Source organism: Phyllostomus hastatus, unplaced genomic scaffold (assembly GCF_019186645.2).
Source record: "Phyllostomus hastatus isolate PE091 unplaced genomic scaffold, TTU_PhHast_1.1 phas_scaffold_216, whole genome shotgun sequence".
Lineage (NCBI taxonomy): Eukaryota > Metazoa > Chordata > Mammalia > Chiroptera > Phyllostomidae > Phyllostomus > Phyllostomus hastatus.
In genome coordinates, this window is record NW_025334018.1 from 5,425,902 (window position 1) to 5,439,187 (window position 13,286).

Below are 13,286 nucleotides of genomic sequence, written 5' to 3' on the forward strand. Positions count from 1 at the left end.
GTGGCCCTGAAAGACAGCAGTGAGAGGAAATCTTCCCAATGGGTAGAGCTTCAGGCAGCACACTTGCCTGAAGAAAGAATACAGACTCGTGGGTAATGGTGAATGGCTCTGCTAGTTGTTCAGGAGTCTGTTAGAAGAAAAAATGGAAATCTGAAGACAAGGAAGTTTAAGGAAAAGGCATTTAATTTACCTAAGAATGGGTACAAAGTGTGATGATCTTTATATTGCATGTTAATGCCCACCAGAGAACATCCACCACAGGAGACACGAATGACTCAGCCAGTCGGTATTAGCCAGTCTCTGTCATTGGCACCCGAAGATGGGAAATGGGTGTATGGATGGAGGAGCTATGGTGACAGCCATGCATGAGCCCAACATCAAGGACTCAATAAGGTTGATCAAGCTACAGTTGCTGTGAATGTCCAGCTTGTCAGCAATAGAAACCAACACTAAGCCCCTGACGTCTCTACTTCCTCAAAGAAACCACCTGGCTACTTGGTGGTTGATTATATTGAATCCCTGACACCCTGGCAGAGGCAGTGTTACATCTTAACTGGAACTGATTTATATTAGGGGTATGAGTTTGCCTTTTCTGTCTGCCAAAGGCATACAGAATATTTGATCCATTAGCATGAGATCTTGTATAACATTGCATTGGACCACAAGACCCACATTATATCAAGGAGGTACAGCACTGGGTACATAACCATTGGATCCACTGATCTGATCACATACCATTGCACCCAGAATGATGGAACAGCCTGATGAAGGCACAGCTGAGGCAGCACTTTGATGATCCCCTTTAAAGATGAGGAACCATGCTCCCAGATGCAATATATGCCCTGGATCAGTAGCCATCCTATAGTGCTATGTTCCTAAGTAAAATATATGGGTCTGGGAAACAAATGGGCATAAGCAAAATCCTCCATTACCATCAGTCCAAGTGACCTAGTTGGGGAAACTGCCTCCTATCCCAACTCTGGGCTCTGAGGATTTAGAAGTCCTAATTCCCGGAAGGGAAATACCTCCGCCAGTGGACACACCCAGAGTCTCACTAAACTTTAAGCTATGGCTGCCACCTGATTACTTCAGATCATGACCAAGAAGACAAGCAGGTAAAGAAAGAAATCACTATCTTGGCAGAACAGACCATGAAAATCAGGAGGTAGGGCTGCTGTTACACAACGTGGACAGGGAAGGACAATATTTGGCATCCAGGCCATCCACTTAGGTATGTATTGCTTCTCCTTTGCCTAATTTTGATGATGAATGGACAAGTACAGTCATGGCCTGAGAAAGGCCTGATGACTGGCTACCTTATTAGGTAACCCATTTGGACTAGCAGAAATGCAAGTTGAGGGGTTGTGGGTAGGAATCTAGAATGGGTAGTTTAGGAGGGAGATGATACGTACCAACTGCAGGCTTAAGACAAACTACAGTAGCAGAGGCTGTCTGTGGTGTGGCTCAGACCTTCATCTTTTAAGTTTTCCCAGAAAACAAGGCCCATCAGAATCCTGAGGGGATCATTCTAGAACTTATAAAGCAAATAGATTGGAATAGTGCAAGAAGTGGACTGTAGTGGAGACTGGTGTGCTGCTCAGAAACCCCTTCAGGACCGAAGCACTCATTTCTCAAGCTGCTGAGAATACTGATACCTCTCATCTGACGTCCCCTCTGAGAACTACCTTTGCCTGAAGTCAGTCACCTCACTCTAGGTCATGCCCCATTCCCATCAATCTGGGATATATTGGTCTGGCCATTTGTTTCACCAGGACACACATTTCTGCACAGCCATCCATCCTAGTTGGACCTTGTGGGATTAACTGAAATCTTTGTTGAGACTATCAGCTCAACTCCTTCCTCTACCCAATCCTGCTTCCTCCTCTCCCACAGGTGTTGATCCAGAAAATTCTCAATAAACTTCCAGCATGCAAATCTCTACCCTATGGCAAGTATTATTATTATTTTTATCAGGAAGACCTTGTTGTCTTTTTTTTAAAGGTTTTATTTAGTTCTGCCCTGGCTGGCGTAGCTCAGTGGATTGAGTGTGGGCTGCGAACCAAAGTGTCGCAGGTTCGATTCCCAGCCAGGGCATATGCCTGGGCTGCAGGCCACCGCCCCCAGCAACCGCACATTGATATCTCTCTCTTTCTCCCTCCCTTCCCTCTCTAAAAATAAATAAATAAATAAATAAAGCAATAAATCTTAAAAAAAAAGGATTTTATTTAGTTCTTTTTAGGAGAGAAACATCAATGTGTGGTTGCCTCTAGCATACCCTCTAGTGGGGACCTGGCCCACAACCCAGGTCTGTGCCCTAACTGGGACTTGAACCAGAGACCTTTTGGTTTGCAGGCCAGCACCCAATCCATTGAGCCACACCAGCCAGAGCCTATGGCAAGTATCTAAACACTTTGAAACTAGTTGTGTGGAGTGTTGTGCCTATTGCTCAATTTCAGACTTCATGATGGTGATGGTGCTGGTGTGGAAAGATGCTGTGTTAAATAAGCTTTCCATTGTAGTAACAGTAGGGATGGGGATCATAGAAATGGCAAATTTCAAATACCAGTGCTAGAGTTACATACAGCATTCTGGCAAGTGTGAGCCTGGGTAGTTTTCAGTGCAACCACGGATGACAGACCTCTCATTAGCTGAGATGGCTTCATGTGGATGAAAGTGAATTCAAGTGCTTAATTATCTGGGAGTGGTAGCTTAATTGACTCAGTCTGACAAAAACTAAGCGCTACAGGCTCTGGTTAAGGACAGTAAGAGTCAATGCCCCGTCTTTATCCTTCTTAAATTGCATGACCCCTCATTTATGACTCCAGCATAATTCACTTGTCAACAGCTGGGTATTTGTCCCATTAATGGACCTCAAACTTATGCAGAACTACCTCTTTCATCTCTTATCAAGGCACCCATCCCATAAGATGACCAGCGCCCATCTTAACCTTGGTTTGGTTTGAAATCTTAGTGGCTGGTTCAAGAAACAAAACAGGTTTCCTTTTTAAGCTTCTTCCATCCCAGCTTCATTTTCCCCAGCAATTACCCTTGGGCTTTAATTCAGATTGCCTTAGAAAAGGAGAATCCATTGTGCTTATTTGTTTATTTAAAAAAATTTTATTTGATTTGAGAGAGAGGAAGAGACATTAAATCATTGTTCCAATTTTTTAAAAAATTATTTATTTATTGTTAGAGAGAGGGAGAGAAACATCAATCAGTTGCCTCTTACGTGCTCCCAACTAGGGACCCAGCCCAAAACCCAGGCACGTGCCCTAACAGGGAACCGAACCAACAACCCTTCAGTTCACAGGCTGGCACACAATCCACTGAGCCACACCAACCAGGGCCATTATGCATATTTACATTGATGACTTATATCAATATACCTAATGAGAGCAAGTTTTAAGGCCATAGACATTACAGCTCATGAGCAACTTGCCCATAGTAACTGTAGCCTGCAAATGTATCCTATTCTTCCTTTTTAGTAGCAAACCTTGGTGGCTCAAGGGGACATCCCATGTGGATATCCTGTCCTCAGTCTACTGAAGCACAGTAGAAAGAACACCTAAAAAGAATACAACCTCTTTATTTCTTCTTGAGACATAAATGTTCGTTCACTTTCGATAAGGATGAGTCAAGTACTGAAGATAATAGCTAGCTCTTCCATTTGTTCCAGTGAATTCCAATGGAGGAAGAGGAAATAGGATCGGGAGTGTTTTAGTCTATTAATATTCGGCTTATCGAATCTATAGCTTGGTACTTCTTGAGCAGGATTACCCCAACAAGGCAAGATGTGGTAACAGTAGAAGATGAAGATGGCAAAATGATGAATTCAACATGAATATACAGTTTTGTCCAATGTTCCGACATGCTCTCTATAATTCAATTATTCGGCCAGAGCTGGCCCATCTTTGCTCCACTGTGCCTCAGATTCTGCTTTGCTGCTTTTGAGGGAGAACAGGTAGGTTCAGATTGTCTGGGAGCTGGTGGAGGCCATTCTGTTGGCAGCTTGCTGAGCTAACCAGTGCTTATATCTTTTGGTCTTGGGCCTCTCAAAGTTCACCACAGACATGGGTACCCTTACAGTGTCAAGGCCATTTACCTGTATATAAAAGAACAGGAATCCCCAGAGATCAGTTGTGTAGATCAGAGCTAACAGCACCCAATCCCAGCTTTTTACCCTGCCAGAAAAAAGAGCTCGTATGTGAATACTCACCGTCACCTCACACCAATACTCGCCCCACCGTGTGATGGGCTCTTCTGGTAACTTTAATGCATGTGGGGCTACCACAACACCTAGCTGGAAAAAGAATCAGAAAAAGGAGCTCTGTTTATATGTCTGCCACTCTAGGCAACCTCATAAAGAGGGTTCTAGGATTTCCTGTACAGAGCTGAATAAACCTGGGAAGTTTATCCTGGCTAATCCCACAGGAGGGCACAGACATCCACAGATACATCCACATCCACAGTGGCAGAGAAACTCAGTCCTAATTTCTCAGAAAGGTGGACTCACAAAGAGAAAAAGGGCGAGAGACCTAAATTACTTCATTCACAAAAGAAAAATTCTCCAGTGAGCCACATTTCCTCAGGTTTTCCCTAGCTGGAGAGGAAATAAATGATACCATCTCTTTTCATTTGTCTTCAAATTCTATGTGACCACTGTTATTTCTCAGCCATTTCCCTCCCACACCCCTGCAAACCACCCAAGAACACTTTCCCTAACTCCAGCTAAACGCACACTGTTCCTGACACAGGGAGGTAGCTTCTACCCTCAGTGTACAGCACTACATGGGAACACTCACATTTTTGAGAAAGTGGCGGGCAACTATTTCAGGGTTTAGCTCCCATTTGACATTGTTCTTCATCCCCACCTCCAGGTGACAGCTTCTCAGAAATTTCACTGTCTGGAAGGAATTATAAGCAGGGGTTATGTTAGAGCTGGAATCATGTTAGCAAGAGGCACAATTTCTGCCTCACAGCCAAGACAGGTGAGAAAAGAGAAAGGAATGGAAAAGAGCAAGGACATTCTCATGCCAAGGCTGATATTGTGGGAATATGTTTTTGTGCCGCTTTGGAGGAGAATGCCCACTATATCTAGATGTTCCTCATCAAGGGGAAACAGGCTGTGTTTCTGTATGAATGGGGGCCACTGGTACACCTCAGGATGGAATGGCTTTCATAGACTGTTTTAACTCAATACTTTTGGCACTTTAATTCCACCCCTACCCCGTTAATGATTCTTTCTTGCTTACAGAATAAAGTATCAATTCACTTGCTGAGGATTCAACATGTTTTGTAAATCCTGCCCCAATCCCCTTTCCAGCCATGTTTCCTAATATTATACTATACAAGGCCTCTGCTTTAGCTAGACTCTACTTTCTATGTTAATGCATGCTTTAACTATTTTCTTATACTTTTTCTTATATTAAGAATACCTTTTACACCTTCCTGGCCTAACCAAATCCTACCAGTCCCACAAGGCCTAATTCAACCCCGTCTGGGAAAAAAGCCCTCTCCAATTACCCTAATCCATTTGGGTCCAGGTCACTCTTATCATTTACTATCTTGAGTTTATTTGCAGGTAATACATTCTCTCTAACTTATCTGTAAATATTCCCAAGGTTCCCGAGGCAGAGACTTCATCTCACACTCTTCCATGGTCCCCTGGTGCCCAGGTTGGGGCCTCACTCAGTAAGCCGGGGCACTTCACCCAACAGGCCAGGATTTCCCAGGAGGTTTCAGTACCAGTTATAGAAGTTACAAATCTTCCCCTTTTTGCTACCCTTGTGTCTGAATCAAGAGACTTCAAGGAAATCAATGAACCTCTCAAGAAGAGGTTGGTGACTCCTATAGATAATAAATACTTTATATGTTTGTACTCACCGCCTCACCTGCCTTAGTCTGGATTTTGTCTAATTTTCCTTCTTGTCTTTGCTAGAAAAGAAAGTTAAAGATGGAAAGGAAAAAAAAAAAGAAAAGAAAAGTGAGCCCATAATAAATAACAATAAACTCTTACTATACTAAGCATAGATTGGTTTTCTGAATTCCTGTTCTAGTCCCCACTTCATTTTCAAATTAAATATAAAAAGGACAGAAATTGCTAGAGAAAATCTTAAGGTTTTATTCCTCCCTTTGCATTTCCTTGAGCTCACCAATTTCTCTTCTTCAAATAACTTCTTGTTTTCAGGAGACGCATATACCGCCAGTCCTTGAGGAAGCAGTCGATTACGGCCCACAGATTTCTTCACCGAAACCACGTCACCCCGGACTCCAAGCTCTGCCAAAGCAAACAGAGACACTGGGTCAGTATTTCATGAGATGATGATCAAAGGTAGAAGCTCCTCTCGTTCTCTCAGTTCTTATTCTTCCTAGAAGAAATGTTAATATTCAGTAGGAACAACATTTAAGAGACTTCTAATTAGTTTCTTGAGGGCCTGATTTAGAAACTTAATATTGCCTGTACAAAGTGAAGCGTTGTCCTATCACAGGATTTCTTGTCTGTGGCACAGAGGCCTCTCCGCGCCACACACACACACGCACACACAACGATGTTCCTGCACTCCTAATTTTCTGTGCAAGAGGCTGAAGCACAATCGAAGTACTTTTTATGGCTTTCTCTTCTCAAATGTAGAGCTGATTTTTCCCACAAAGTAGGAAAAGGCAACAAACAGCTGAGGGGACAGGGCAGGAAAAAGTTGGTGCTAAGCAGAACCAGCCTGGGATTGAAGTACCTGTGCCCGGGCCTTACCCTCTACTGACTGCGTGAGGATGAGCTCTAGGTTCTCTTTGGGCCGGTGTTTCGTGTCCTCCACCAGCTTGTAGACGCGGTGTCGCCGGTGCAAGCGCGGTTTCCGTCCCTCCCCGGCCAGCGGCACCTTCCACCAGCGCTCCACGACGACCGTGCTCTAGTGGCCAGACAGGCAGGATGAGCGAGTCTTCACGCAGAGGCCCCTGGGTCCCCGAGCCGACCGCCACTCCGGTAGAGCCCGCTACGTCTCAACGCGCCCTCAGAAATGAGACTCGGGCGTAAAGGGCCCCGCCAGAGTCCAGGGTCCCACCAGAGTCCAGGGTCCCGACACCCAAACCTGGCCCTCACCCGACAGTGAGAGAGGCTGAAGTTGCGCTCTAGGCGGGGGGTCCTTCCTTCGAGTGGCAGCCGCAGCAGCACCCGGATTCCTCCATGCATCAGCCGCTCAGCGGCCGCCCGCAGCAGAGCCCGGCCCGGGACCACCATGGGAGCCGCCATGTTCCCGAGCACTGAGAGGACCTGGAGGAGACCCGCGCCGGCGCAGGGAAGGCCCCCGTCGGGTGCCCGCGGCGCGCCTGAATCGGCGCGGCTGCATCCCGGCGAACCGATAAGGCACCGCGCGGGGTGGATCACAGCGGCTTTTCTGCCTCGCTGTGGCGGGGAGGCCAGAGATCCGAGTCCATGCTCCGAGATTCAGCGTTTTCCTCACTCCCTTCTCCCTGTTTCTTTTTGGGGGAGGGATGGCCATTGCACTGACAGATAATAGAATGACTGTTAGGTGGACTGACCCGGAAAAGACGCAGCTGTTGGCTTTGCCGTACGTAGCTCTCTGAAGTCCCTTCCAATTCTGACAGTTGATAAACTGGATACTGAGGGGAGGGAGTTGCCCCTCTCACCCTTGCTTACTTCAAATCTACTTAAAGGTGGTGAAAGGATGAATTCCGCTGGAAAACTATGATAACCCAGGATTTGTCTTTTAATCTGTACAAGTGTGGTGTTTAAGAAAATATTTAAAGAACCCTAAGTCATAGGGGAGATAAGCCATAAGAAAAGGAAACTATGGAGGGGCTCAGTACTGGAGAGAAGATCCGATAAATGGAATCAGTGAGGTCTGTTTGGCAGAGGAGATTGTGGAAAGATGCCCTGTGCATCATATTATTTGACCCATAAATGACCTTTGACCAGCCGTCCCTCCTCCTTAATATACTTTCTTTACTTTTTTTCCAGGGCACCAGTTTTCTTCAGTCACCTTTGCTGATTTCACCTTTTCTCCCTTCTTAGAGTGCCCCCAGGACTCAGTGGTTGGTTCTTGACTCAATATATACACTCCTAACGATCTCATTCAGTCTCATGGTGTAAAGTACTATTAATATGCCAATGACTTTCACATTTCTATCTCCATCCTAGACTTTTAAACTCCAGACTTGAATATACAACTACTTATTTGTCTTGCCCTTATATGTCTAATGGACTTTTCAAAGTTACCATGCTCCAAACTAAACCAATCTCTATTCCCCTGTCCCAGACTGCCTCACCTGGAGCCTTTCCCATCTCAGTTGATGGAAACTCCGTTCTTTCAGTTTTTTTATTCAACTTCTTTCACACACTAGGAAATTCTGTGGGTTCTATCTTTAATGTGCTTAAGGAATCTTACCATTTCCCATCACCTCTAATGCCTCACCCTGGAATAAGATACTACCCTTCGCCTGGATTACTGCAATAGTCTTCCTGACAAATGCTGCTTTAATGCTCTACAGTTTATATCAGTCAGAGTCTTTTTAAGAACATAAGACAGACCATGTCATTCTTCCAGCCAAAAACTTTGAAATTACTTCCTGCTTTATTCAAGTCCATATAATGGTCTATAAGGCCATATGTGATCTGGTCTGACAGCTCTGACCTCACCTCCCTCTCCTCTCCTACAGCTTACACTGCTCTACCCACAGTGGCGTCCCTTTTCTTGAAAACTCCGGTTACACTTCCTCCTTAGGGTTTTGCGCTGGTTGTTGTGTTGGCATGGATGGAATGTTCTTACCCCTTCCCCGCCTCCTTCAACTCTGATTAAATGTCACCTTTTCAATGAGGCTTACTTGGTTCACCCTTTTATTACTGCAACCTGCCTCATCCCCTTTACACTCCTGATCCTCCTTTACCCTGCTCTATTTTTTCTTCATAGTATATTTTCTAACATATTTTCTAACATCTTATGCTTTTTGTTTAGGTTTGTTCTCTCACTGTTAGAAGATATGTCCATGGGGCAAGGATCTTTGTTTACTGTGCCTGACTCATGGTAGGCCCTCAATAAATATTTGTTGAATGGATGAATGAATATGCACAGGTCTCCTACTGGTGGCCCCAGAACTAAGTTTTACTCACAATGTTTTTTTTAATCGTTTTAATTTTTTAACTCAATTTTTAAAAATTGGAGACATTTACCACAAAAATCTGTCTTTCCAGTTTTGTTGAATAATCATACACTCTGGTACCACAGAGTCTGCATTCCTGCATGGCAACTAGATGGATGGAGCTGAGTTGTGTTGGCTTGAGACATGGTGTGAGCTTTCCATTTTGCTACAGCCCCACCCAGCAGCTCCACTAATTTCTTTTAGCTGTCAGGACTCCTGGAGACAGTTAGTTTGCAATTCTTGCTCTACAAGGCATTTAGAGAGTTTAAACATGTGTAGCACCCTTGGGTTGTTAAAGGTAGGAATGATAATGAAAATACTGAACTGAATGGAGCCAGGAACCAAACAATCAGGTCAGCCCCTGGACACCAACTCTTTAGTTGCAGAAACTTAGGGGAGGTGGTGTTTGTATGTGAGGGTTGGGGGGAGGGGCAGGCTGGGTAGGCACAACAAATACTCAGGGCAGGGCTGTTGACCACTGACCCAGTTGTGAATTACATACTTGGCTAAAGGGGAAGGGTCAGGTATACTTGGCTAAAGGGGAAGGGGCAGCTGAGTGCTGAAATGACATAAAAGCTGACTCCTTGTCCATGTCATAATGCCCACCGGGTCACAATGGCATCAGGTTGCCTAAACCTTTGTCATCCATCTCTGAACCTCACTTTGCCACAGGGAGGCACTGAACTGAGAAACTGCCTTGTAACAGGTTGCGCCCCTCTTTCTACTCCCTTTCTTATATCAAGAGGGGAAAAACACGGAACTACCTCTACCCAATCTGGTCACCATACGCCTATTATCTCTACTGTTACAAATACCGGATCACCCTCCGGGAGAAAATGCTGCCTTGTTACAAAAGGTACTTGTTTTCATCTCTACTTCTGGTTGTTTATGTAGAATGTAAGGAAATATACAGGAATTTGAAATAACTTCTGAAGTGGCAAGAGATGATAATAGCAAAGTAGGGTGAAAGGCTGGCATGGAATTTAAGAATTTTTCCAACTGGCTGGCTTGGGAAAATGGAAACAAACTGCTCTAGGGAAGATAAATAGTGCCAGAGCCTGGTCCTGTGTTTCTGGGAATTACAACCATTTCCCCAACTCAGACTTAAACTAATTTGGGTCTCTTTTTCCCAACCAGCATCACTTATAAGGAACGGGAGGACTTGACACTCCGGCCCCGTTCCTGTCTTCAGTGCTCCTGAGTCCCTAGTAGGCCCCCAGATGGGCAGAAGCACCGAGCAGGGTGACCACGACCAGCTTAAAGAATTGTATTCGGTAAGTGGACTGTGAGTTGGTGCTGGGCAGTCCCATGCCTGCTGTAATACCTTGTACAGAAGGAACATTAGCTAGTTGGAAAAATAAATCATAGAAAGAGCAAGATGAGACCTTAAAGCTCATGTGTAAAAGCTACTTGCTTTATAGATAAAGATTCTGGCCCAGAGCTCTTAAGGTGGTGGCGAAAAGCAGGATGGCAAAAGAGGAAGTGGGAACAAAGAGCAGACTGTATAAAAGACTTGTAGGACATAAGGCTGTTCAGATGCTAACTTGGACTAGAACCCAGACCTCCTGCGCTTGCCCTTGTATCATTTTACAGTAACTTGCTTGTGTGTGACCTTTGCATTTTAGATGAGAAATGGGAGAATTGTGAGTAAACTCATTTGATGGAAAAAAGTGGAAGGGTATTATCAATAAGACACAAACAGATGGCACAACTTTATTTAAATAAGCTTTGTGATGTAAATGTCACTTTCAAAAGGGATAGTACACCCTGAGCTGAGGTTAGCAGGCAGTAATCCTGCATTGACATCTGAATCCAGATTTCAGATGTTTGCTATTGAGGAGAACTCTGTGACAGAGAAGGAGTGAGGTCTTAGGGCAAAATGATATATAGTTGAATAAGACCTTGTCTTCAGTTCTCCCAGGCTCTCCATTAGCCCCCTCCTTGCTTCCTCAGACACCCAAATTGACCTGAGATCTGATATGTAAGTACTAGCTGCATGCTGCACTTAAAAGTAGGAGACTGTTACTCTCATTTGTACTCCTTTTCCAGGCTGGGAACTTGACGGTGCTGGCTACTGACCTCTTACCCCACCAGGACCCGGTGCAGTTGGACTTCCATTTCCGCCTCACCCCCCAGACCTCTGCTCATTGGCACGGCCTTCTCTGTGACCATCGACTCTTCCTGGATATCCCATATCGGGCCTTGGATCAAGGCAACCAGGAAAGGTGACCGAGCCTGGATGGGGGAGTAGGGAGGGAAGAGAGTTGGGGTTTCACTCTTTTATCACATCATCAGATACTGGGCATACTGCTAACCAGTGAGAGCTGACTCAGGAGCTGGATAGAGTCAAACCACTGAACTGGCATGCAGACAGGCCTGTGAGCCAGCCTGGATCCGGAGTTCAAGGGATTAACAGTCCCTGGAAGGTTGCTGAATTCAGAGTCAAAAACACAGAAGTGAGGATCCATAAACAGTTGAACAGGACATGCTTTCCAGTTGTTGACTTTATAGACTGGTCCCTTCTCCCCAGATACCATCCAGCCTCATAGTGTGCAACCCCTTGGCTTCAGAGAAAAATCTATCAAAACTAGTTTAGCAACTTCATTTCATGGCTTGGGTTAGCAAAAACTGACCAATAAGATTTCTTTTGGATTCTGAATTTGCTAGACATTTCATTAACCATGATTTTTCTCCCTGGCTCCTAGTTTGACTGCCACACTGGAGTACGTTGAGGAAAAGACCAATGTGGACTCCGTGTTTGTAAACTTCCAAAACAACCGGAATGACAGAGGTGAAGATCTGCTGTCCTTGGTCCTTCGTGCTGCAGCAGCAGCAGCTAATAGTGACTTTTCCTTTTTAAGAGACCCTTTTCCCCCCAACTCTTTTTTAAAAAGGCATGCTCAAGCATTTCAGGTTACCCCCACCAAGGAAATGAAAGTATATAGCATTCTGTTCAAGTTACAAGTGGACTATTAGGAAGTTCCTACAGATAAATTTCAGAAGCCAGACTAAAAGAGCACTAATTAAATTACACAGAATCCATTGAAGGAATTTGGCTGGTAGGACAGAAAGGATTTCAAATATTAGATACCAACAGTATGAAAGGGTTAGGCATAAGGCCCATAAGGCCAGGACAGGAATATATTTAACTAGATGCTTGGACCACATGTTAAAAAAACTACCACCTTGTCCCTCAAGGACTTGATACTCTGTTGGATATAAGTCAAAAGATGGTGGTGAGTTTACACCATTATTGTGTTAGGCACTTCATAAACATCTTGTTTAAATTCTGTGAAGAAGGTTCTATAGTCCCCATTGTACAGAGAGTAAGTTCAGAAGGGCTAATTCGTAGGATGTCACAAAGCAAAGCAAATGTTAAAGCCAGGGTTACAGTCTTAAAGTCTGACTTCAAAAGCACATCATCCTGATGCCTACACTAGACTACTCTCCCCACAGCCATTCCCTAATGAAAAAATCCAGTCTCTGGGGGAATAGTGGTATTGAGTTTCAGAGTGTCCAATTTGTTCTCTTCTTTCATAGGTGCCCTACTACGAGCCTTCAGCTACATGGGCTTTGAGCTGGTCAGACCAGGTCACCCTGCCCTCCCTCCCTGGAACAATGCCATCTTTATGGTGTATCCCCTTGAAAGGGACTTGGACCACCTGCCCAGTGAACCTCCCTGAACATGCTTATTCCTACTCTGTGAGGGGCTGGGGGCCTTGATAAATGAGACCCAGGATGTGATTCGAGACACCTTCTTCTATCCTAGGAATAAAGGGTAGTGCAATCCTCAAGTGTTCACTGTTTCTTGGGGGGAAGGTGGGATCAGCTGGAATGGAACATGGGCCATACAGAGCTGAATTCACTGTAGGAAACGTTTAATGACTGAGATCAGAGGGACCTGAATAAAGAGGAAAGGAACCCAAGGATTTGAGGCTTTTACCTTCCCCTCACTCCAAACTCATTTTCCCATTTATTCTAACCATTTACTGAGCACCTGCCAGGAGCAAGAACTGAGCCTTACTGGGAGACTTTCATTGATGTATTTCAGTTCAAACTGGATACAAGTGCTAATTCCTTCTCTTTGGATGTGGAGAAAAGAGAAGGCACATGGGTCCCACAGCTTTGACTCG

At 44.8% G+C, this 13,286-nt stretch overlaps 2 protein-coding genes across 3 annotated transcripts; one reads left to right on the forward strand and one right to left on the reverse strand.

Moving 5' to 3' along the window:
- Window positions 1–3,226: 3,226 nt before the first annotated feature.
- MRPL9 (mitochondrial ribosomal protein L9) lies at window positions 3,227–7,283 on the reverse strand. 2 transcript variants are annotated; one of them, XM_045817178.1, is made up of 7 exons: window positions 7,097–7,283; window positions 6,749–6,905; window positions 6,153–6,277; window positions 5,884–5,934; window positions 4,803–4,904; window positions 4,217–4,300; window positions 3,227–4,102 (listed from the first exon to the last, which is right to left on the reverse strand). In XM_045817178.1, the coding sequence occupies exons 1-7, from the start codon at window positions 7,244–7,246 to the stop codon at window positions 3,968–3,970; spliced, it is 804 nt and encodes a 267-aa protein (XP_045673134.1). In that variant the 5' UTR covers window positions 7,247–7,283; the 3' UTR covers window positions 3,227–3,967. The 2 variants fall into 2 exon arrangements, with proteins under 2 accessions (XP_045673134.1, XP_045673133.1); XM_045817177.1 differs by lacking the exon at window positions 5,884–5,934 and having other exon boundaries at window positions 7,097–7,282.
- Window positions 7,284–7,351: 68 nt separating this feature from the next.
- Window positions 7,352–12,937, forward strand: OAZ3 (ornithine decarboxylase antizyme 3). Its single transcript, XM_045817179.1, is given in 9 exon segments — window positions 7,352–7,565; window positions 7,976–8,049; window positions 8,970–9,038; window positions 9,897–10,009; window positions 10,291–10,351; window positions 10,353–10,427; window positions 11,203–11,378; window positions 11,859–11,944; window positions 12,694–12,937. Coding segments are annotated over 7 exon segments (657 nt in total). The 5' UTR covers window positions 7,352–7,565; window positions 7,976–8,049; window positions 8,970–9,035; the 3' UTR covers window positions 12,837–12,937.
- The last annotated feature ends 349 nt before the right edge of the window (window positions 12,938–13,286 follow it).

What these genes read in the sequence shown, in the direction of transcription:
- MRPL9 (XM_045817178.1), bottom strand. Translation starts at nt 7,246, where the DNA reads ATGGCGGCTCCCATGGTGGTCCCGGGCCGGGCTCTGCTGCGGGCGGCC. An exon ending in CCTCACGCAGTCAGTAGAGG is followed by an intron (nt 6,278 to 6,748) that starts GTAAGGCCCGGG and finishes TTGCTTTGGCAG; the next exon opens with AGCTTGGAGTCCGGGGTGAC. An exon ending in AGTATTGGTGTGAGGTGACG is followed by an intron (nt 4,103 to 4,216) that starts GTGAGTATTCAC and finishes TTTTATATACAG; the next exon opens with GTAAATGGCCTTGACACTGT.